This window comes from Mirounga angustirostris, unplaced genomic scaffold, assembly GCF_029215605.1.
Source record: "Mirounga angustirostris isolate CCGP_5_RB_7025 unplaced genomic scaffold, mMirAng1.0.hap1 SCAF_15, whole genome shotgun sequence".
Classification (NCBI taxonomy): domain Eukaryota; kingdom Metazoa; phylum Chordata; class Mammalia; order Carnivora; family Phocidae; genus Mirounga; species Mirounga angustirostris.
Window position 1 is genome coordinate 44,386,650 of NW_026991723.1, and position 21,535 is coordinate 44,408,184.

Here is a 21,535-nt window from a genome sequence, read left to right on the forward strand (position 1 = left end):
CAAGAAGTAAAGAAGTTATTGTTAATTTCTTATGCATTAAGGACTTCTTTGAGCATCAAATGAAAACTATTGATGACCCCCTCCAGAAAAATTCATACATATAAAATTTTTCATAGAATTTCAGGAAGTTCATAGTCCAGCCTACCTAAAGTCCACATGGGTACCCCCGTGTCTTAGTCCTTTCAGGCTGCTAAAACAAAACACAAACTGGGCAGCTTATAATAACAGAAGTTTATGTCTCACACCTCTAGAGGCTGGAAGTCCAGGATCAGGATGCCAACATGGTCGGGTTCTGCTGAAGCCCCTTCTCTGGGTTAGACCACTGGCTTCTTGCTGTCTCCGCCCATGGCAGAAGGAACAAGGCAGCTCTCCAGGGTCTCGTGTATAAGGGCACTAATGGCCATTGTGAGGGCTCCGCCTCACCTCCCAAAGGCCCCATCACCTAATACCATCACCTTGGGGGGTTAGGACTTCACCTATGAATTTGAAGGGACACAGACACTCAGACTATAGTACCCCCAAATATAAGAACCTCTGACTAAAGAGTCTAACACAGTTCTTGGCATAACACAGATATTAGAAATAACAACCACTGGGATACCATCTAATATTCACTGTTGCCCAGTGCCAGACTCTGCCATGTTGTGAACAATAACCCTTCCATCCCCTGGACTAGGGACCCTGGGCTTATCTGCCCCAGGGAGTCTGGAACTTGGTGGGATGCAGTAAAAAAGCTTGTTTTTGTCTTACCTTTAAAAAAAAAAAAAAAAGCTCTCTATTCTGTTTCATTGATCAATGTGTCTGTTTTTGTGCCAGTACCATGCTGTCTTGATGATGACAGCTTTGTAATAGAGCTGGAAGTCCGGAATTGTGATGCCGCCACCTTTGCGTTCTTTTTCAACATTCCTCTGGCTATGCGGGGTCTTTTCTGGTTCCATACAAATTTTAGGATTATTTGTTCCATTTCTTTGAAAAAAGTGGATAGTATTTTGATGGGGATTGCACTGAATGTGTAGATTGCTCTAGGTAGCACTGACATCTTCACAGTATTTGTTCTTCCAGTCCATGAGCATGGAACGTTTTTCCATTTCTTTGTGTCTTCCTCAATTTCTTTCATGAGTATTTTATAGTTTTCTGAGTACAGATCCTTTGCCTCTTTGGTTAGATTTATTCCTAGGTATCTTATGGTTTTGGGTGCAATTGTAAATGGGATCGACTCCTTAATTTCTCTTTCTTCTGTCTTGTTGGTGTATAGGAATGCCACTGACTTCTGTGCATTGATTTTATATCCTGCCACTTTACTGAATTCCTGTATGAGTTCTAGTAGTTTTGGGGTGGAGTCTTTTGGGTTTTCCACATAAAGTATCATATCATCTGCAAAGAGTGAGAGTTTGACTTCTTCTTTGCCAATTTGGATGCCTTTGATTTCTTTTTGTTGTCTGATTGCTGTGGCTAGGACTTCTAGTACTATGTTGAATAGCAGTGGTAATAGTGGACATCCCTGCCATGTTCCTGACCTTAGGGGGAAAGCTCTCAGTTTTTCCCCATTGAGAATGATATTCGCTGTGGGTTTTTCATAGATGGCTTTTATGATATTGAGGTATGTACCCTCTATCCCTATACTCTGAAGAGTTTTGATCAAGGAAGGATGCTGTACTTTGTCAAATGTTTTTTCTGCATCTATTGAGAGGATCATATGGTTCTTGCTCTTTCTTTTATTAATGTATTGTATCACATTGATTGATTTGCGGATATTGAACCAACCTTGCAGCCCAGGGATAAATCCCACTTGATTAGCCTGGTGATTGGCTATTAAAGAGGGCACGTTCTGCATGGAGCACTGGGTGTTACACGCAAACAATGAATCATGGAACACTATATCAAAAATTAATGATGTAATGTATGGTGATTAACATAACATAATAATAAAAAAAAGAAAGTTAAAAAAAAAGCAATGATTAGAGCCCTCATGCTAGTTTTCTCACTAAGAGAAAGCTATCGTTCTAAGAAGAAAAGGAAACTATGAGAAGTATGAAGAATCACACACCATACATACATACACACACATTCACATACTGGAGACCTCCTTGGGGAAAAATAATTAAACTTTATACTCGTATTTCCATACCTCCAATTGCTGATAGACCAAAGCCTAGGGTCTCTAGCCCTTGCCCGCTCAGGTTTCAGAGAGCCCCCAGCAGGTTTCCATCTCACCAGTGGCTGCATAAACCTCCAGTCATCTTAGAAAGCCACAGGAAGGCAGCTCCATGACAGATGTCATTTGTTCTGTGTTGGGTTTCATCCGGCTGAGCTGCTTGCGAGTCTGGAGCCCAGGGCCCAGGCACGGTTGCCCCACACTGAGTTAACGGGGCTTCCTGTGGGCTTTTCCTCCTGAAATAAGCCTTGATTGTCACCTGCACTGACAGAGAGAAGAGCCTAGGATGCGTAGTTGCTACAGTAGCTTTGCCAATGAAGGGCATGTGTTCTGCCAGGCAGCTCTTGCAGCATTGCGACTGAAGACCAGTGTGACCGTGAACATGGAGCTGGTTGAGTAGGACATCTTCCCATTTTAATCAAACGTGATGGGAAAAAAAAAAAATCACTGTTTAGACTCTTAAGTGGAGGGCTTTTCTTGATCAGAAGCCTTGGTTTATTAATCCAAGTATTTTTAGTTGTATGGGTGGCTATGAACATAGAAATAATGTCTCTTTTTTTATTTTAATCAGCCAAAATGGGGCTTAATTTTTTTTTAAAGATTTTATTTATTTATGAGAGAGAGAGAATGAGAGACAGAGAGCATGAGAGGGAGGAGGGTCAGAGGGAGAAGCAGACTCCCTGCCGAGCAGGGAGCCCGATGCGGGACTCGATCCTGGGACTCCAGGATCATGACCTGAGCCGAAGGCAGTCGCTTAACCAACTGAGCCACCCAGGCGCCCTGGGGCTTAATTTTTAAACAAGGGATTTTGTGTATAAAACTGAGCTTTCAGGCCAAGCTCTGTAGCATGGAGACTTGATGTGTAATGTGACTTTCATTCATTTATTCCTGTGGCCGTTGAATGAATATTCATGACATATTGCCTCTAAGTTCCATCTCGAGCGTTGGGATAAATTTAAGAGGTGACCTCTGTCTTTGGAGAATTTATGGTTTCCCTCGGAAGATCAAATGGACATGCACCAAAGAAGAACAATATGATAGAAGTTCTAAGGGCATTAGGAGGGGCTGACATTTGGCCCAGGAAGATCTGAAGGTTTTGAAGATGGGACATAACCTCCCTTTTTGACTTTTAGGAAATAAGCAAAGGTTTCTTGAGTTTAATATTCTTTTTTCAAAGATTGATTGATTGATTGATTTGAGAGAGAGAAAGCACGAGCAGGAAGGGCAGAGGGAGGGAGAGAAACTCAAGCATACTCCCCACTGAGCAGGGAGCCCAACACAGGGCTGGATCCCATGACCCCAAGATCATGACCTGAGCCAAAACCAAGAGCTGACTATTAACTGACTACACCACCCAGGCATCCCTTGAGTTTAATATTCTTGAGGGACTATTCAGTATTCAATTTCAATATCCTCAAGGGAATATTAAAAAAATGGGTGATGGGCATTAAGGAAGGCACATGTTGGGATGACCACTGGGTCTTGTGTGTGGGTGATAAATCACTGGATTCTGCTCCTGAAACCAGGGAGGCACTATATGTTAACTAACTTGAATTTAAATTTTAAAAATTAATTACTTAAGTTTAAAAAAATAAAAAAGATGGGAAGAAGAGACTCTAGGCTGGAGTAAACTACTACCATCAGTTCCTAAAATCCTGGTATTTCAGAGTAAAAAGAGATCTAGGAAATGATGAGTTTCCTCACCATTTTATAGACAAGGAAACTAAGGCTTAGAGGAATTAAGTGACTTGCCCAAGTTAGTGAATGACAGAGCCACAGCTCAAATAGAGCATTCCCGAACCCAAACATGATGTTTTCACCTATACCATATAAAGAAGATTTTTAAATTATATATAACATATATAATGTCTTTATAATTTATATAGATAGATAGATACAGATATAAAAATCTCAAGCTCATCATTGTTTTCTGTATGCAATGGTTTTTTGCAGTCAAGGCAGAGTAGACAGAAGGCATATTTCTGAAGCGGACTCTCAAGCCATTATGACTTACTTGCCACCCTTAACAAGTATCTGACAAGGTGACAGGCACAAAATAGGCCCTCACTGAACACTGATGAAATGACCATCAGTTACAAAAGAAATACTCCTGCTTCTCTTCAGACTCCAACAAGTGCTCTAGAGAAAAAGACGGGAGTCCACCTTGGGAGACGTAGGAAGTGGGGAAACAGGATTCTGCTTCTTTTCTCAGAGAATCTTGAGTCCTCTCACCACCAGCTTCAATAGGTGCTCTCCTCTTTATTTGTCCAGTGGAAATGATAAGCCACTCTATTTCCCATTTGTGTCACTTTGGGCTCTGGTTAACTAGACCCCTGATGACTTCAGCCCTAACTCCTAAGATTTTAAAGAACAAATCATCCCTGTCCTGCTTATGTGGTCCTACCTGGGCATAAAAATCCAGACCACAAAGCAAATTCACTTTATCAACTTCATAAATAAACTTTTTTTCATAGAAAATGTCACTGGTAGGCTTCTTTTAAATAATAAATTCCTGGGTCACCTGGATAGTGCAGTCAGTTAAGCATCTGACTCAGTTTTGGCTCCAGGTCATGATCTCAGGGTCGTGAGGCTGAGCCCCGTGTCAGGCTCAGTGCTAGGCGTGGAGTCTGCTTAAGATTCTCTCTCTCCCTCCCCCTCTTCCTTCCGCCCCCCCCCCCCCCGCCATGTGTGTGCACTCTCTCGCTCTCCCTCTAAGATAAAAAATCCCTGTGGTGATGTATCCCTATCTGTGGGGACAGTAACAGAGTGCTCTAAAGGATACCGTAAGAGTTAAATGAAAAAAGGAATGAAAACTATTTAACACAGGACTTGGCATATAATAAATGCTGAAGAAGTGTTGGCTTTTTAAGAGTATTTTTATAATATAGTTTAATTTGCCTACACATTTATAGAGACCCAGTGGTACTGTGGTATAAAGTGGTATACAGTAAGGAACTCCTAAAATCAACATGCCTGATTCTTATTACTGACCTTACTGTTTTGGGCATCAAATACTAAGCTGGAAATTCTGACTCACCTTGATAGGTACACTTTCTCTGTGGGAAAAAAATGATGCTAAAAGGCAACCATAATGCCTGCCTTAAATACATGCCCATCTTCCCTTCCCCCCTTAATACAGCCTTTATGCTTTAACCTGCCTGACTCCCCATCTGCCTTCCCACAGATCCCCCCCAAGTCCCCACACAGTTGGAAGACATCAGGGCCTTGCTTTCAGCCACTGGACCGAACCTTCCTTCAGTGCTGACATCTCCTCTGGGAGCACAGCTGGTCCTGGATCCTGGGAATTCCGCTCTCCTTGGTGAGTCCAAATCTCTGGAACATTGGGATGAAATCCAGGGCTGGACAGGATTTATGGATGGGTGACTGCTTGCAGGTGGGAGGGAGGCAGCAGGAGGGGGTGGCCAACAGGAAATCACTAAATTGCCTACAGAATCCAGACTCACCAGTGGAAACTTGGCTGACTTTCCATGTGAGGTGAGTGCAGATCTTAGTCTGGACTCTAGCTTGTCTAGATTCCAACATGGCTCCTTTCTGAATCCTCTTGGGCTAATACCACAGTCAAGATCCTCTCAATCAGATTGACTCACTGAACAGTAAGTAAGTAAAAAGCAGAGTAGTAAAAATAGCTCCTATATCTCCTCTCCCCTTGCCAACCATACCCCAGTGTGCCGCCATGACCTCCTCATAACTAAACTAGAGCTATCATCAGCTTTCAAGAAGAAAAAGCTAGATAATTCTATTTAGGCTAGCCTTCTATAGGTAGGGCCTGAAACCAACACAGATGGACTCCTCAAGCAAGTGTTTAAATAGCTTTACCAAGTATAGCTTCTCTGGCATCTGTCAATGGGAACCTTCACCAATTATTGCCCACATGGCTGGTGCCCTCTGGTAGCAGAGAGCTTTATGAGGGCATCCAGGCCCTGGACCCTTCACACCAGAATCATGGAGATGCCACAGGAACCTCTGTACTCCCGTTATGGCTTCTGGAGAGGGTCAAGTCAAGGTGGAAGAGAAGAATTATCTGCCTTCAAAAGCCTGGGGGGAAAAAAAAACAGGTCTACAAAATGGGGGAAATCACCATGCTAACTCTTTGTGGCCCCAAATGTTGCTAATGGTAACTAAAATTATTCCTTTGGCTCAAAGTTGCAAGTTTCTCTTTTCTCCTCCCCACCACCTAGCAAGGAGCAGGAGGCCAAAGGGTGCCTAGTCATACTGGCCATGTTGCTAAGTCAGACTTATCAACATGGCCACAGGGACTGGTATAGGATTACAAACAGAAAGATTACCTTCAGGTTTCATTATGATCTAAAATTAACAAAGAATGCTCATAGTGTATGAGCATATGGAAAAAGCCTATAATTTCTCTGTTTCTGATCTGATCCTAAAAATAAGACACATATAATGACAAGTAGCCCTATTCTGTTTCCCATAACTTACACAAGCTTGGCATTGAGTTTTTCCACATCACGTTAATCAGAATTCATGGAAGTTTCAAACTGCTTTCTTTTGGCTTATAAATGGTAAAAGTATTCCAAATTAAATGTGAGCATTGTAAACTTTTTTTTATTTTAGACTCATCACTATGAGAAATTGTCATAACTATTAATCATAGCCCAGTCACTAGCAGAGTGTGCAGCAATGGTTTATTTTCAAGTTCAGTAACTCTTGGTCACTCAGGTGCCATTCAGCATGCTGGAAAAATTAACCCGCTCATATTTTTCCGTGATAGTTTTACTTTCTTTCTCCCTATTCTGGAATAATATTTTGTCTCATTGTAGTCATAAGCAATAAGAATTTATTGTGCTTTATGTTGCTGCATTCCATCACTAGTTTATAGTGCTCTGTTACCTTAGACTGGTATTTAACTCTAACAGTTGAGAGACACCGTAATACCCTAGTTCACATCCAGACTGTTCCATTTGAATGGGACAGCGAGTCAGTAACCATAAGTTCCCTGAACGTAACTGCTTAGGCAACATGGACTCTAGCAGTGAATGTTGATGCCTCGCCAGCATTGTGCTATGGGAAATAGAAAGCAAACACATACACACACACACACACACACATATTTATGATGTGAATGTTTTAAATATTTGCCTAGACTCAGCTGATAGTAAATTTGGCAATCACATTCTGGAATTATTACATAAACACTTTTAAGAGATAATGTCTTACAGGTTTGGCAAACTATAGTCCCGGGGCCAAATCTAGATCACTGCTTGTTTTTGTAAATAAAGTTTATTGGCATGCAGCCATGCCCATTTATTTACCTATGTATTGTCTGTGACTTCTTTCATGCCATGATGGCAGAGTCAACTACTTGTGACAGAAACCATACGGCCCAGAAGCCTAAAGTATTTCCTTTCTAGTCCTTTAGAGAAAATGTCTGCCAATCGCTGATCTAGTCCATCCACCTCATTATGTAGAAAGAACACCAAGGTCTATGGTGGTGATCACACATCTCTTGTTTCTGAGGAGGACCAGTCTTTGCACCGTACCACTCTGTCTTTTATCCTGTCACTAGGTTAGGTTTTCTCCATGAAGTAAAATAGCCTGAAAGAAAAAAGCAAGCCAACAAACCTGACTTATAGTAGTAGAAGTCTTTCTCAGGACGGTCAAAATTAGATGACCTTGGGTGCTTCCAATAAGAAAACACATGATTATATGTGGCTTAAGAAAAGCAGTTCAATCTCTTCTCAGCCTATCTTATTTAGGTCCAGAACCTGTTAGGATGTCTCACAGAATGTATCCATAGGGTTTGGTCCGCCCCCCTATATTTAGTCCCAAACTCTCCTTCATGAGCAAGCAAGCTGAAATGCCCAGGCAGAGGGACTCCTGACTTCTCTGCTGGAACCTCATGCCATGCTAGTCTTATAGAGAGCCAAACAGCACAAACCTTTTCTCGTCCCTTGTGATTTACCAAGAGGAGAGAGATTCAGGCATTCAAACCTGGGTTTGCAGAGTAAAGTTTTCCCATGAAAGAAGCCATTGTGCCTTGCCCCTCTCCCCAGCCGGGGGCTCAAGGGTCACAGCCAGCACACGCAGCAGCCTCTCAGCAGCATCAGCAGGCCCTCCAGGGCCCTGCATGGTAACAGTTCCACTTCTCAGAGCCCTTCCAGCCCTGGAGAAGCCAGGCAGTGAGGCCAAGGCCCACCCACGACAGCCAGGCGGTAGTGTTTTCCTTCTGACCACCGGAGACCAGCAGCCTGCACATTTTCTTCTCTATTCATTTGAAGACCTAAGAACTGCAGAGCATGGTTGGCCTAGATGCAGTTCTGACAAATCATACCACACTGATGAGGGAACTATGGCTGGAATGTATGAGACCCAAATCTAGAGTTTAAGGTGCAGTTTATAGTCATTGTTTTCATGTAAACCCCTCAAAGTAGGAGGATATTTCAGAAAACAGTTGAATAAATATTAATGTTCAAAATTGAAAGCCTTGGTGAAGGGCCTAAGAAGGCAATATCTCAAAGATAGATCAGTTTGCTGATTGAATAAATATTTGTTGAGTGCCTAATATAGACACTATGCTAGGGGCAGGGATACACAGTAAATACGATAGAAAAACCTAGCTCTCATTTATTCAGTCCAGAAAAATTTATTGAGCATTTACTAGGCATTAGGCACTGACCTAGATCTGAAGATACAGTGACACACAAGCAGATTAACATACCTGCCCTTGTTTGGCTTGAATTCCGGTACACACTTCAAGTCTGATGGGGAGAGTTATTCAAGTAAGAAGACTGTGATCAAAATAGTAACTACTGGTGCTCTGGGGACATATGGCAGAACAGCACCCTTGGCCTGAGCTTTAGGCAAGCTTTCTTGAGGAGATATTTGAGCTGAGATTAAAAGAGAGACTGGAAGCTATCCAAGTGAAGAGCGAGCATCCCAGACAGAGGAGATCCAGAGCATTCCAAGGCAGAGGAACCAGCAGAGGTTCTGAAGCAAGAAAGCCTAGAGCATTTAAGGAAGCATCAGGGCAGTAACTAAGGGGAGAATGGCCTAAGATGAAGGTAAAGAGAGAAGCAGGAGCAAGTTGCTGGCCCTCTGTGAGCCCTGGTAAGACTTTCACACTTTGCACTAGTTGCAATGGGAAGTCTCTGAATGGTTTAAAAGCAAGAGAGAGACATCATCTGATTTGTGTATTAAAAGCCTGTTCTGGCTACTGAGCAGGGGATGGGTTCCAGGGAAGAGACTAGGTAGAGTTCACCATTTAGGAAGTATTTCAGGAAAGAGATAACCATGGGTGAGAGTAGAGAGCTGGAGAGAATGGGAAGAAGTGAACAAATTCAGGGATTTGTAAGATGTAACACCGACAGGGCTTGGTAAATAGGTTAACGTCAGGGGCCAATGGTCATCCATACGATTCTCTGGAAAGCTCATGTACCTGCTTTGTGCTGATGACACATTTCAGACCACTCAAGTCGACACATTTCAGACCACTCAAGTCAACACATTGGAATAAAATGGAGACCTGCCTAGGTGTACAACTGTAGAAAGTGTTGTTAAAAGATAGTCAAAGATTTTGTTATTAAATTCTGGTTCATTTCCTTTACACACACCTGTCCAGTCTCCCTTAGATGCAGGGTCCTATGCCCTCCCCCAGCATTGGAGCTCAGAAGCAGTAGGAGAGAGAGAAAAGTCAGTCATGTGTGAGAAAAAGCTCTAAAGAGTTGCAGAAAAAGCCAAAGGGAACAGGGAAGGAAGGACCCCTTTCTTTGGCGAAGGGAAAATCAGAGTGGGCTTCAGAGAGGAACTGTTCAAACTCAGTCTTAAATGATGAGTAAAAGCATTCCAAGCACTGACGGAATAGACACTTACTGAGCAACTTCTGTGTTCTGGGCACCATCGAAGGCACTGGGGATGCAACAGAGAACAAAATAAAAATCCCTTCTCTCATACAGCTTTCATTGTGCTATGGGAAATAGAAAGCAAACACAATGAAGTAAATGACATAGTATATTAGAAGGTATGGAAGGCACAGTATATTAGATAAGTGCTATGGAAAATAAAGCAGGGAAGGAAGGATGGATAGTGCCTGTGTGGGAACGAGGATGCAATTTTAAATTAGATTGGCAAGACAGGGCTCATCAAGAAAGTTATCTTTGAGCAAAGACTTGAACATGAACTGTTGAGCCTTGCATGTGTCTGGAGGAAGAGAAGAAGGGAAGAGAGATAAGAGGAGGGGGGAGGGGAGGGGAGGCAGTGGAAGAGCCAGTGTGGAATCCTTGAGGCAGGGACATGCCTAGTGTATTCAGGGAACAACAAAGAAGCTAGTGTAGTGGGGCAGGAATGGAGTCATTGGGGTTGTGTGTGGGAGAGAGAAGATCAGAGACGTAACAAGGCTGAGGGCAAATTGTGTAAGGCCTTGTAAATGGTCATGTTAAAATAGCAGTGAGAGAACTATAAATGCCCAAATTTATAAACAGACTCAATATCGCTTTGAGCATCATGGGCTTTTCCAGGATTAGGCAGGGGCAGGCAGAAGTGATTTCTTTTATTGGAAACCATGTGGCCAACTGAATATTATATAGCTGACTCTAGTAAAAGAGAGGTTTATCAGGCTGGCTCTGGTACAAGCCAATATTGCTGACTTAATTTGACTCACATGTGTTGGGCACCTGCTACCTCTACCTGGCCCTGAGCTGGGCTTCTGCAGGCACGTGCCTGGCCATTTCCTTCATCTAGGAAGAGGTTCCCAATTGCACTAGAGTCCCCTGAGAAGTTTAAAAAAAGAAAAGTCCCCCCTGAGACCAATTAAGACAGAATCTCTGGGGGTGGGGGTACGCATCAGTACTTTTAAAAACTGATTCTCAGAGCTTGAATGGACTTAAAAAGTCACTTCCACATCCCTTTCTATTCATATAGAGGCTGGGGTGGGGAAATGGTAGGCTTTATCATTTAAAAAAAATTTAGCCTGGCTTTCAAGATTCCTTGCTATTCAGACATAGCCTCTGTATGGATCTTTCTATCTTATTCCTATCACAAATGATTCCTCCATTCCAATCAAACTGTTCCGTAGTAATTGCCATGGCTTTGACCCTTTCTTGCCTGGAATACCCTCCTGTCCCTTCCTTTCTAGCTAAATCCGAAGTCTTCAAGGCACAGTCCAAGCCATTCTGTGAGGCCTTCTTGTAGTGCTTCAGCCTGAGCTGATCCCACCTTGCTGACCTCCTGAGGCACCTACTCCAGACCAGGGTTGGGCAAACCTTTTCCATAAAGGACCAGATAGGAAGGAAACACTTTACACATTTAGGGCCACAAGGTACCTGTTGCAAGGACTCAACTCTGCAGTTGCCGAGTGGAACAGCCATGGACAATAAGAAACAAATGGGTGGAGCTGTGGTCCAGTAACACTTAATTTACAGAAACAAGGCCGGGTTTGGCGCTCAGGCCATCGCTAGTCAACCCATGCTCTAGACCACTGATAGGACACCGAGCAGACCACCGTTTGTATTATTTTTTTTTTTTAAGATTTTATTTATTTATTTGACAGAGAGAGACACAGCGAGAGAGGGAACACAAGCAGGGGGAGTGGGAGGGAGAAGCAGGCTTCCCGCCGAGCAGGGAGCCTGATGCGGGGCTTGATCCCAGGATCCTGGGATCATGACCTGAGCTGAAGGCAGACGCTTAACGACTGAGCCACCCAGGCACCTCACCGTTTGTATTATTAAAGGTATCTCCCATCTACGTCATGTCTCCCAACTAGATTCTAGGTCCTGGGGAGAAAAGAGGCTGCATAAATATTCTCAGGTGAGGGGTACCTGGGTGGCTCAGTCGATTAAGCATCCAACTCTTGATTTCGGCTCAGGTCATGATCTCAGAGTGGTGAGATTGAGCCCCGTATCAGGCTCTGTGCTGAGCGTGGGCCTGCTTAAGATTCTCTGCCTCTCACACGTACTGTCTCTCTCTCAAAAAATAAATAAATACTCTCAGGTGATTTAAAACAGGATTAGGTAGCAGGACCTTGGCTTAGAAAGTCTCTTGAGTCATTTCCATCTTATTTCTCCTATAATTAAAACTTTATCATCTATTCCACATACTTCCACTCTCACCCCACCCTGTACACTTCCTGATTATTCTGATACAGATTGGATCAAGCACTTCCTGCACCCCGTTAGAAGGCAATTCACACAGTAAAGGTCAGTCAGTACCCGCGGCCACACCTGTTGGGAAGCCACTTTTTCATGATTGTTCGGAAGACTAAGATCATCACCGCTTCCTCTCTAAAGATCATTGTGGGAACGGCAAGTTCTGATGGCCAACAGTTAGATAAAAATTAATCTACCATGGAGACCCATCCCATCAGAAATTGCAGACATGGCCAGAAAAGTGGTGCGGAGAAAAGGCAAAAAAAAAAAGGAGAGGGCTAGCATACTTGATGGGGGAGAGGGAAAGAAGAGAAACTTATCCTGACCTTTTTTGAAGAGACATGAGTTGGCATCTGTTTTCTCATTTATATTGAAAACCTGAGGTTTTATGTCACAAGGAAAATGCTTTTGATTTCCTATAGTTTTGCCCACAAAAAGAATATACTTTGCTATTAAGAAGAAAGGTCAGCATTTGGTCGTTGTTTATGGCACCTGCTTATGCACATTTGTCTTTTCTTTTTAATAAAATCCAAAGGAGAGAAGAGAGACCCATGGGGCCTGCAGGAAGCTCTGTAGCACATACACCATAAAACTAAATCAGGATTGCAGCGGGCATTTGCGAGGAAGCCACAGGAAGGAGGGCTGTGGTTCTTTAGATCGGAGTGAACATCCATAAATTTAAAAAGACACCAGAACATAAGTGACACTTAAAATAGTTGGACACAGAAAGCGAGGCAGTAAATCTCCCTGCCTAGCCACCGTCCCAAGCCACAGCAAGCATCCAGGCACTAGCTTATTTTAAGACTCCAAGTAGTCAGGAAATGGGGACCTTGAGAAACTTACACTTGCCCCTGCCCTTTGCTGGCACAAGGACACAATTCCCAGGCCCTCCTGCCCTCACCACCATGTTTAACGGGAATGACGTGAATGAGTCGGATGTCCCAGAAATAGACAGGTATTGAAAGTCCATCAGTGGGAAAGTGAGGAACTCTACGCTTTACCTAATAAATCCTTCCGCAGCCCTGCACTGGCTTTTGAAAATACGCACTCTGGTTCCGTGCCTTCTTGCATCTGTGTGATGCTAGAGGCAGTTTTACGGCGGTCCCAGGACCTGGGGGCAGATGGTGGAAGGGAAGACAGGATCATGACCTAAGGCCCCTGCCTCATTTGCACAATGGACGGGACAGTGCTGGACCTCAGCTAGAAGACCTATTTCCAAATCCTCAGCATCTGCTTCCTCTATTATAAATAATTTGTCTTAGTCCGTTCCGGCTGCTATAACAAACACTACGGAGTGGGTGGCTTATCAACAACAGAAACGTATTTCTCATAGTTCTGGCACTGGAAGGCCAGGTTTGTGGTGCCTGCACAGTCATATTCTGGTGAAGGCCCTCTTCCTGTTTCAAAGCCAGCACCTTCTTGCTGTGTCCTCACAATGTGGAAAGGGCTAGGGATCTTCATGCGGTCTCTTTTATAAAAACACTAACCTTGCCATGAAGGTGCCACCTTATGATCTATATACCTCTCAAGGGTCCTATGTCCTAATACCATCACACCAAGCATTAGGATTTCAGCATATGAATCTGGTGGGAGGCACGGGGGGGGGTGCGGGGGGGAACACTAACATTCAGACCATAACAATAATGCCCATCTTGCAGAATTAATTATACTAAATGAGATATCATAAGCAACCTGCCCAGTTTAGTGCTTGGTACAAAGTGGTTGCTAATAGATGTTAATTTCCTGCCTCCATCCCTTACTTCCCTGTTGAATCTATGAATCAAGAAGTCTATTCTCTTCTTCACTGTGGTGTCTGGCACAAGTTCTTCCTTATAGGACCAGAACTTGTTGCCATTTTGAGTGTAAGTTACTGGCTAAAAAATCATTCAGGAGACAGGTGCCTTACTGAAGGGTTCATTCTATGCCAGGTGCTAGGTAGGAACAGAGAAGTATGATGTATGTGCCCCCTGACACCAAGGAACTTCTTATCTAGTTAGAAACCATCAGCACAGAAGGAAGAGTAAGAAAGCAATGTAAGTTGAGGAGGAAGAATAAACAGAGTACTGAATGGCAGCTCTGTGCATTTATAATAAAAGACCAAGGTTTCGGTTCTCTCCTGAAAGTTCTGTTCCCATTTCTCCATCTAAGGCCCATGCTCTCTGTTGGGACCCTTCCCAGGCACATTAGAGTGGTTCGGAGTGCAGACTCTGGAGTCAGAAAGCCTGGCTCGGCCGTGTGGTAACAGCCTTACTACCCTGAACAAGTTCTGGAAGTTCTCTTTGCCTTGGACTGTAAAATGGAGGTAATAACTACATATACCTCCAGGGCTTTTGGAAGGAGTAAATGAGGTAATACATATAAAGTACTTAGAATGGCTCTTTGGCACACAGTAAATGCTCAGCTAATGCTAGTCATTACTATCTTGGCAATACATGTTCTTGCCCCAGGCTTCCCCTTCTCAAAGTGGAGGAACCAGGAAACTTAAGGATGCCCTGGGGATACCATATTATATACTTGCGAGTTGCTAAGAGAATAAATCTTAACAGGTCTTCCACAAAACAGAAATGGGAATTATGTGAGGAGATGGGGGTGTTAGCGATGGTGGTAATCATTTTGCTGTAAATAAGGGTGTCAAATAAACACATTGTACACCTTAAACTTACACAATGGGTATGTCAATTATATCTCAATAAAGTTGGAAAAGGGGGAAAAAATGCCCCTTGGAGGCCAGGTCCCGAAGGCAGAGATAACCTACCTTTTCACTAACTTACCCATTTTATGCTATCTATACTTCTTTTATATATTTACCAATTAACATACTTTTTAGTCAAGTTCCCTTTGGCCATTTCAACCTCTCTCAGATAAATTAAGCAAGATAAAGGAAAAGGCTTTTGCCCACTACTGAACCAAAAAGATGAAAATGGCATGAACTTGGGAATAGGACTTGAACAATGGTCAAGTCACATAACCTTTATGAGTCTTCCTTTCTCCTTAGTAAAATGGGTTGCTAACCCATCTCTCAGGACTGATTTGAGAGTCAAATGAAATTAAATATGTAAAAATATTTTGTAAACTCTAAAGTACTCTATAAAACTTAGTTGTTGCCTTGATCCTGGGGCTAGAGGTGAGGATGGTAGTAAAGGTAGGATTTCTAGGACTCCAAGGAGAAGGCAAAGTCTCAGGGGAGATTCTGGACCACTTGTGAAGTGCTTCCACCCAAGAGTAATTTCCTTATTGTTCCTCTTCGCTGCATACTGGAATGTAGATTGCATTGTTGTTTTTTTAAGGGACCTGGGGAGAGGTTGCTGACTCCTGGAGAGTGTTGCTCATAAACTACAGAGGACTCACAGCACCTGAGTTGACTTCATGGGGCAGTGGGACCTGAGCAGCACCATGGAGGATATATGGGATTAAACAGGCCAAGAAAGGAGCACGGGTGTGAGTTAGGCATCCCTCGTGAGAGCAGAGGACAAGGTGCTGTTCCACAGCGGGCCTTGGCCCATGGAGTCCAGACGTCTGGACTCATTTTTTTTTGTGTGCAAACCAAATGAAATGGAATGGAGTCAAAACTCAGTCAGGATCTTGTCTCCAATCAGTCCTCTATTGCCACGCGTAGAGGTTTGCAGTCTTGTATCTTTTCATGTGTTATGCCTGCTGTGTTCAGGAAAAGTTTAGAAAAGTTGAGTTTGGCAAATATTATGGAAATCAAGTTTGTTTAACCTTTTACCAGAATTTGCTTCAGTTTCTTCTCTCTTTTGTGAGGCAGAACTACCACCCAGCTTCTGCTTCATAATACCTTTTTGTCTCCTGGATAAAGAGTCATTCCCAACTCTCTCTCTCTCTCTGTCTCCTACACTCCTTAACTTCTCCTTGTTGCCATGGGTGTTGGCCTTGACATTATAATTTGAGGGCTTCCTTAGACCTTAAGGCTCTTAGAGTTAAAAAAAAAAAAAAGGCAGTCCATTTAATTGTCCTTTGCTCTTGAAAAGAAAACAAACAAGAAGAAGGTACAGTTTTCTTCAGGGCATTGGTTTTAATATCCTTTTCTATGTCAAAAAAAGACTTTCCAGGTACGCAAGAAACTGGGAATGCTGGTTCCCTGTGAGGAGAGTAGCCAGGTAGCTGGAGAAGAGGTGGGAGGGGGAAGAGAGGGAGAATTTCACGGCATTCCATTTAGTTACACTTTAAATTTTGAATCACATGTATGTATTAACTATTCAAGAATAAATGAATAAAATCTGGACTGGAAACCTAGCTTGATTCCACAAATATTTCTTACAACTCTACTATCTGCCAAGAATTACACATCTTGACTCAGCTATGGTCTGGGTCTCCCATTCTATGGATACATAGGACAAACAACTTGGGAAAACACCCTCCCGTTTGCTGGTAGAAAGGGGAGCAGGGCAGGGAGCAGGGCAGGGAGCTGGAATCACATTTCAGCACCCTTAAAATCCCAGTGAGGTACACACTGGTAAAGTTGGGTTTTGATTTTGTTACAGCGTTTTCATGATCATTCTGGGAAGGACGTTTTGCCAGGATATCCCCATGCTAGGGTCACAAGTAACATTCCTAAAAACAGAAGATTTGCACCATCCCTGAAAACCTATTCAGCTTAAAAAGGATTTTATTGACCATCTGCTGTTCCCTAGGCACTAGAGCCTGTCAGAGCCAATCTTAGAAAGTGTATTCCAAAGGGAAAAAAGGATGATAATAGTTCTAGAAACATAACCTAGTAATATGTCTGTATCTATTTAGAAGTTCAAACTCTCTTTCATCATTCATCTTTAATACTTTATCTCTGAAAGGTATGTAGAAAGACAAGTTTCATTCCAAAAACATCATTCTGTCAAGAACCTTTTTATGTGAAAATCCATTATGATTATGGAATTCTCCACTTCTCTGTTGGCAGTGCCTGCTCAGAAATAATGAGCTCCCTGTAACTTTTGTTGCCAGGAGATAAGCCCAAAAACTCATTCAAGGCCCTTTCTGGAACGTGGCAGGGACCGTTGTACCTAATGTGTGACTCTTTGAAATGGTATCAAGAGAGATAAGCCAGCACACGCCTGTCTGTTGTCCTGCCAGCTTCCTGAGCCCAGAAAAAGAATTTAGGCCCTGAAGAAAATGACCACAGTGTTCCTCTATGAACAGTAAAGACTGCCTCTTAATTCTTTTCCTTGTAATCCTGCTGTTCTCGACTTTAATGAACTTTCGCGGCATCTCGGATCCTTGCTCAAAGCTGTAATTCAGGGAGTGACTCATCACAGCTCTGAATGCATGTCCGGGACATAGAGAGGGACTCAAGATTTGGGCAAAGATATTTCTTTCAGGCACACTGAAATCATCCGCAAGATGGTGTAGTTATGAAAGAAAAAATAGTATAAAAAGTTAAATTGGAGATAAAATAAAACTTTTGTTAAGAAGTCTTTACAGAGCTTTTTTTTAATTTTATTATGTTGTTAATCACCATACATTACATCATTAGATTTTGATGTACTGTTCCATGATTCATTAAGCTTTTAATATTTAATAAACCAAAAAAGTCATCCTGTCCCATGACTTTTGAAGGATTTTCCCTCCCTTCTCCACCCATATTCCCCTTTGAAAATGTCTATTCTGCCCATTAAACACTATAGACAAATCAAAGCCTGGAACATAATAACTATGTTTTATTCAAATGCTGCTGATGATTTTTTTTTTCTCAGATCTTTAAAAATACTTAAAATCTGATTAAACATACATGAAATGAAGCTCCAGCAACCCCATGTTCTGAGCCATCAGCAGTTTTACTGCTTTGGGTGCTCATGTTTATCAAACCCCCAATCCTCCAAATCCTGAGGTCTTGGCAGATGGAGAAGGGTTTTCTCTCACACGTTTTACTTCTTGATTTGGTTTAAGAATTGCTTTTTTCATTACCATACTGTTATTTTGACATAATCTCAAGTTCACAAAAAAAGTTGGAAGTATAATACAAAGAACTTTTTCTAACCTGATCCAAATGAGTTGACAACACAATAGCCCATCACCCAGCGTGTATTCCCTTCAAGTTGTGCCAGTTGTCCTGAGAATGTCCTTAATAGCAAAAGAATCCATCCTGAATCCCACACTGCATTTAGCTTTCATGTCTATTCACGCTTCTTCAATCTGGAACCATTCCTCCGGCTTCCTTGACTTTCATGACCTTAACTGTTTTAAAGATTATGGGCCTGTTATTTTAAAATATGTTCCTCAATTTGGATTTGCCTCAGGCTTCCTCATGATTAGATTCAAATTATGCATCTCTGGCCGAAACATCACAGAAATGATGCTGGACTCCTCTGGTTATACCCAATCACGCGATTACGATTGCCATCATACCATTATGGTTGATGTTAATTCCAATCACTTGATTAAGGTTCTATCTGCCAGGCTTTTTCATTCTAAAGTTTTCCTTTTTTCCCCTTATAGTATGTCTTTTGAAAAGACATGCTTTGAGACTATGGTAAATATTCCACTCTTGATTTAACTTTGGATTTATTCATTGACTTATTTATATATCTGCTTGGATTCAGAGATTCCTATCTTGTTGAATGGGCTATAATCCATTGCTATCTTCTTTTGTTCTGATGTAAGAAATTTCCCAAACTCATCCATTAGAGCTCCATTTTTATTATTACGTTAATCACCATACATTACATCTTTAGTATTTGATGTAGTGTTCCATGATTCATTATTTGCATGTAACACCCAGTGCTCCATGCAGAACATGCCCTCTTTAATACCCATCACCAGGCTAACCCATCCTCCCAGCCCCCTCCCCTCTAGAACCCTCAGTTTGTTTTTCAGAGTCCATCAGCTCTCATGGTTCGTCTCCCACTCCAGTTTCCCCACCTTCATTATTCCCCTCCCGCTATCTTCTTCTTCTTCTTTTTTTTTTAAACATATAATGTATTATTTGTTTCAGAGGTACAGATCTGTGATTCAACAGTCTTGCACAATTCACAGCGCTCAACATAGCACATACCCTCCCCAATGTCTATCACCCAGCCACCCCATCCCTCCCACCCCCACCACTCCAGCAACCCTCAGTTTCTTTCCTGAGATTAAGAATTCCTCATATCAGGGCGCCTGGGTGGCTCAGTTGGTTAAGCGACTGCCTTCGGCTCAGGTCATGATCCCGGAGTCCCGGGATCGAGTCCTGCATCGAGCAGGGAGCCTGCTTCTCCCTCTGACCCTCCCCCCTCTCATGTGCTCTCTGTCTCTCTCATTCTCTCTGTCTCAAATAAATAAATAAAATCTTTAAAAAAAAAAAAAAAGAATTCCTCATATCATTGAGGTCATATGATACATGTCTTTCTCTGATTGACTTATTTCTGTCAGCATAACACCCTCGAGTTCCATCCACATCATTGCAAATGGCAAGATTTCATTCCTTTTGATGGCTACATAATATTCCATTGCATATATATATACCACGTCTTCTTTATCTATTCATCTGTCGATGGACATCTTGGCTCTTTCCGCAGTTTGGCTATTGTGGACATTGCTGCTATAAACATCGGGGTGCACATACCCCTTCGGATCCCTACATTTGTATCTTTGGGGTAAATACCCAGTAGTGCAATTGCTGGATCGTATGGTAGTTCTACTTTCAACTTTTTGAGGAAACTCCATACTGTTTTCCGAGTAGTTCTGTGCATTGATTTATATCCTGACACTTCACTGAATTTCTGTATGGGGTGGAGTCTTTTGGGTTTTCCACATAAATTATCATATCATTTGCAAAGAGTGAGAGTTTGACTTCTTCTTTGCCGATTTGGATGCCTTTTATTTCTTTTTGTTGTCTAACTGCTGTGGCTAGGACTTCTAATACTATGTTGAATAGCAAAGGTGATAGTGGACATCCCTGCCATGTTTCTGACCTTAGGGGGAAAGCTCTCAGTTCTCCCCCATTGAGAATGATATTCGCTGTGGGTTTTTCATAGATGGCTTTTATGATATTGAGGTACGTACCCTCTATCCCTACACTCTGAAGAGTTTTGATCAAGAAAGGATGCTGTAGTTTGTCAAATGCTTTTTCTGCATCTATTGAGAGGATCATATGATTCTTGTTCTTTCTTTTATTAATATATTGTACCACATTGACTGATTTGCGGATGTTGAACCAACCTTGCAGCCCAGGGATAAATCCCACTTTTAATGTACTGTTGGATCCTATTGGCTAGTATTTTGGTGAGAATTTTTGCATCCATGTTCATCAAGGATATTGATCTGTAATGCTCCTTTTTGATGGGGTCTTTGTCTGGTTTTGGGATCAAGGTAATGGTGGCCTCCTAAAACGAGTTTGGAAGTTTTCCTTCCATTTCATTTTTTGGAACAGTTTCAGAAGAATAGGTATTAATTCTTCTTTAAATGTTTGATAGAATTCCCCTGGGAAGCCATCTGGGCCTGGGCTTTTGTGTTTTGGGAGATTTTTGATGACTGCTTCAATTTCCTTAGTGGTTATAGGTCTGTTCAGGTTTTCTCTTTCTTCCTGGTTCAGTTTTAGTAGTTGATACGTCTCTAGGAATGCATCCATTTCTTCCAGGTTATCTAATTTGCTGGCATAGAGTTGCTCATAATATGTTCTTATAATTGTTTGTATTTCTTTGGTGTTGGTTGTGATCTCTCCTCTTTCATTCATGATTTTGTTGATTTGGGTCATTTCTCTTTTCTTTTGATAAGTCTGGCCGGCGGTTTATCAATCTTGTTAATTCTTTCAAAGGACCAGCTCCTGGTTTCATTGATCTGTTCTACTGTTCTTTTGGTTTCTATTTCATTGATTTCTGCTCTGATCTTTATTATTTCTCTTCTCCTGCTGGGTTTAGGCTTTATTTGCTGTTCTTTCTCCAGCTCCTTTAGGTGTAGGGTTAGGTTGCATATTTGAGACCTTTCTTGTTTCTTGAGAAAGGCTTGTATTGCTCTATACTTTCCTCTTAGGACTGCCTTTGCTGTATCCCAAAGATTTTGAACAGTTGTGTTTTCATTTTCATTGGTTTCCATGAATTTTTTTAATTCTTCTTTAATTTCCTGGCTGACCCATTCATTCTTCAGTAGGATGCTCTTTGGCCTCCATGTATTTGAGTTCTTTCTGACTTTCCGCTTGTGATTGAGTTCTAGTTTCAAAGCATTGTGGTCTGAAAATAGGCAGGGAATTATCCCAGCCTTTTGGTACCAGTTGAGACCTGTTTGTGACCTAGGATGTGATCTATTCTGGAGAATGATCCATGGGCACTCGAGAAGA

At 42.2% G+C, this 21,535-nt stretch overlaps 1 protein-coding gene across 2 annotated transcripts in view; it reads left to right on the forward strand.

The window, feature by feature from the left end:
• Window positions 1–21,535, forward strand: part of ADAMTSL1 (ADAMTS like 1) — a 939,419-nt gene that overhangs the window by 862,454 nt on the left and 55,430 nt on the right. For both annotated transcript variants that reach the window (XM_064579938.1, XM_064579939.1), the window contains one exon: window positions 5,340–5,474. In XM_064579938.1, coding sequence (XP_064436008.1) covers window positions 5,340–5,474 — 135 coding nt within the window. The remainder of the gene's footprint in view (window positions 1–5,339; window positions 5,475–21,535) is intronic.